The sequence below is a fragment of the Myotis brandtii genome, unplaced genomic scaffold, assembly GCF_000412655.1.
Source record: "Myotis brandtii unplaced genomic scaffold, ASM41265v1 scaffold334, whole genome shotgun sequence".
NCBI classification, from domain to species: Eukaryota; Metazoa; Chordata; class Mammalia; order Chiroptera; family Vespertilionidae; genus Myotis; species Myotis brandtii.
The window spans coordinates 1,047,768-1,049,946 of NW_005362885.1; the positions used below are offsets into that span (position 1 = coordinate 1,047,768).

The window sequence follows — 2,179 nt, forward strand, 5'->3', positions numbered from 1 at the left end:
CGAGCGCCCACCCTGACGGGACTGGTTTCTGCAGCCGCGCCTTAGTTTCCCGTGAGAAACCTCATTTTTAACGGATTTGATGGTGCTGCCCTCTGTCCGGCTCCGGTTCCTGCGTCGCCGTTCACTCCTCCTGGGGATGAGCTGATGGTGGTGCCCGGCCTCTGGTGGGATGGGGTGCAGGGGCTTCTCCGCGTTGGCCCGTGTGACTGAGGGTGTGCACGTGCTCTTTCCGCTTTCTGCACACGCCCCCGTGTCCCTGTGACACGCCCCCGTGTCTCTGTGCGGACAGGAGGGTGAGAGCCGGTTACTTGCACGTTTTTGCACTCGCTGCCCTGAGCACCTCCGTCCGCTTTTCTGCAAGTGCACGGTGTTGCTAGCGGTGACGTTCCTACGAGAAAACACTCGCCTGCCGTGTCCAGGCCGATGGCTGGTGGGGGCCCCTCCTGGAAGTTGGCGGGAAGGTGCTAAAGCTTGTCTGGCTCACGCCGGTCGTGTGGGCCTGGCTGCATGAGGGATGCGACCGCTCGGGCCCCGAGTCCCACGGGCACTGAGGTCGGGTGTCTGCTGGGAGCTTTGCTTGGTGTGTGTGGCTCGGTCCTGTCTGTCTTGCTCTGTGTTCCACCCCCAGAAGGCTCTCTGCGGGGCCTGGGCCTGGGCCTGACCTTTGTCACCCTAGTGATGCCCTTCCCTCTCCTGTGAAGAAAGTGGGGTGAGACCAAGGTCCCTGTGACAGGCTCCCCAGAGGCACCCTCCCACCCAGCAGGTCCGCGTGGGGTTTTACCAGACCCAAGGAGGTGATGGGCGGCCAAGCCGGCCAGAACTCATGTGCAAGGACGGCTCCTCACCCCTTTCTGCCCAGCCCTCCTCCCTCCGGGAAGCTGTGCCAGGGGGGAGGGGGGAACCGTCCGAGCCTAGCCTCGTGGGACCCGGAGCACCGGAGGACGAGGCCCCAGCCTGGTTTGGCTGCGCCGGGACCGCCGTGGGCCTCACCCGGCACCTTGATTTGCAGGCCTCAGACCTGGCCGTGAGACTCCGGGCAGCTCAGCACCCTGACCGCAGAGCGCGAGGCTGCGAGGAGCTGGATGTCTGCAGCTCGCGTTCTGTGGGGCCAGGCCAGGTCCCCTCTCTGCTGCAGATCCTGCGCTCTGGGACATGGCGCTCCCGCGCGCCCTCCTCCTGGCCGGCCTCCTGGCGGAAGTTGCCAGCAAGTCCTCGGTCAGCGCGGTAGGTGCCCTGCCCTGTGGCCTGGGTGCCAGGAAGTAAGGTTGGAGCCTGCGGCCCAGCCCCTCCTGGAGGCGAGCCCTTCCCCCGGGGGCTCTGGCCCTTCCACCTCGAGGCCCCGCACGCGCCCTCGGCTACGGGGTCTGGGAACTGACCGTCCGTTCCCTTCCAGGGCCAGCCGTCCAAGTGCTGTGTGGACGTGGTGGACGTCAACACCACCTGCCCTGGCACAAGCCTGTGTGGCCCAGGTGAGCATCTGGCCTGAGCCCGTGCGGCTCTCACCACAGCTGGGGGCAGGGGGCGCGCAGACCTCGGGGAGATGGGAGGGCACGAGACGGGAGGGGTGGCCCCATGCAAGCCTCCCTCCTGGCTGGTGGGCAGGGCCCATGGGAGACGGATGCTGAGCAGTGGGGGGTGTGGGGAGGCGAGAGGCCGGCTCTGCTCCCAGGGAGGCCCGGCTGCCCTGAGAGCGGCTGAGTGAGGGAGGCCAGTGGGCCCGGCACGGAGCCTCGAGAGGAAGTGGAGGGGCACCTGCTGTGTTTTTAAGTGTCTTGAGCTGAAAATAATTTTTATGTCAAAGAGGCATGTTTTAGGCGACAGTCTGGCTTCCTTCCGTCCCTCATTTGACATTGTACCTTCAGGGGTTCACACACTGTAAACACGAGCAGACAGGAGCCGCCTCGGTCAGCGCCCAGGGTCTCCGTGTGGGGGGCAGTGTGGCAGGTGGCTCCCCCAGTGAGGCCTCTGCAGGGGGTGGGGGGAGTAGGAAGCACTGCTGTGGAGACAGAACAAGGAGGCCGATGGAGCAAATGCAAGCCCAGTTCCGTGTCCAGAGAGCCGGCCGCCGAGAGAATGTCCAGACACTGAGCTCAAGCCTCTCGGACGGAGGGAGGACGGAGCCGCGTTGATGAGATTCCTGCCGCTGCCTGCGTGTCTGACGGCGCCGGGGGCTGTGGCC

The 2,179-nt window shown here is 65.8% G+C and overlaps 1 protein-coding gene across 1 annotated transcript in view; it reads left to right on the top strand.

The window, feature by feature from the left end:
- The window catches only part of LOC102245431 (chromosome unknown open reading frame, human C1orf159), a 10,384-nt gene that overhangs the window by 3,263 nt on the left and 4,942 nt on the right, over positions 1-2,179 (top strand). The window contains exons 2-3 of the mRNA XM_014543784.1: positions 1,010-1,224; positions 1,394-1,469. Coding sequence (XP_014399270.1) covers positions 1,153-1,224; positions 1,394-1,469 — 148 coding nt within the window. The 5' untranslated portion in view covers positions 1,010-1,152. The remainder of the gene's footprint in view (positions 1-1,009; positions 1,225-1,393; positions 1,470-2,179) is intronic.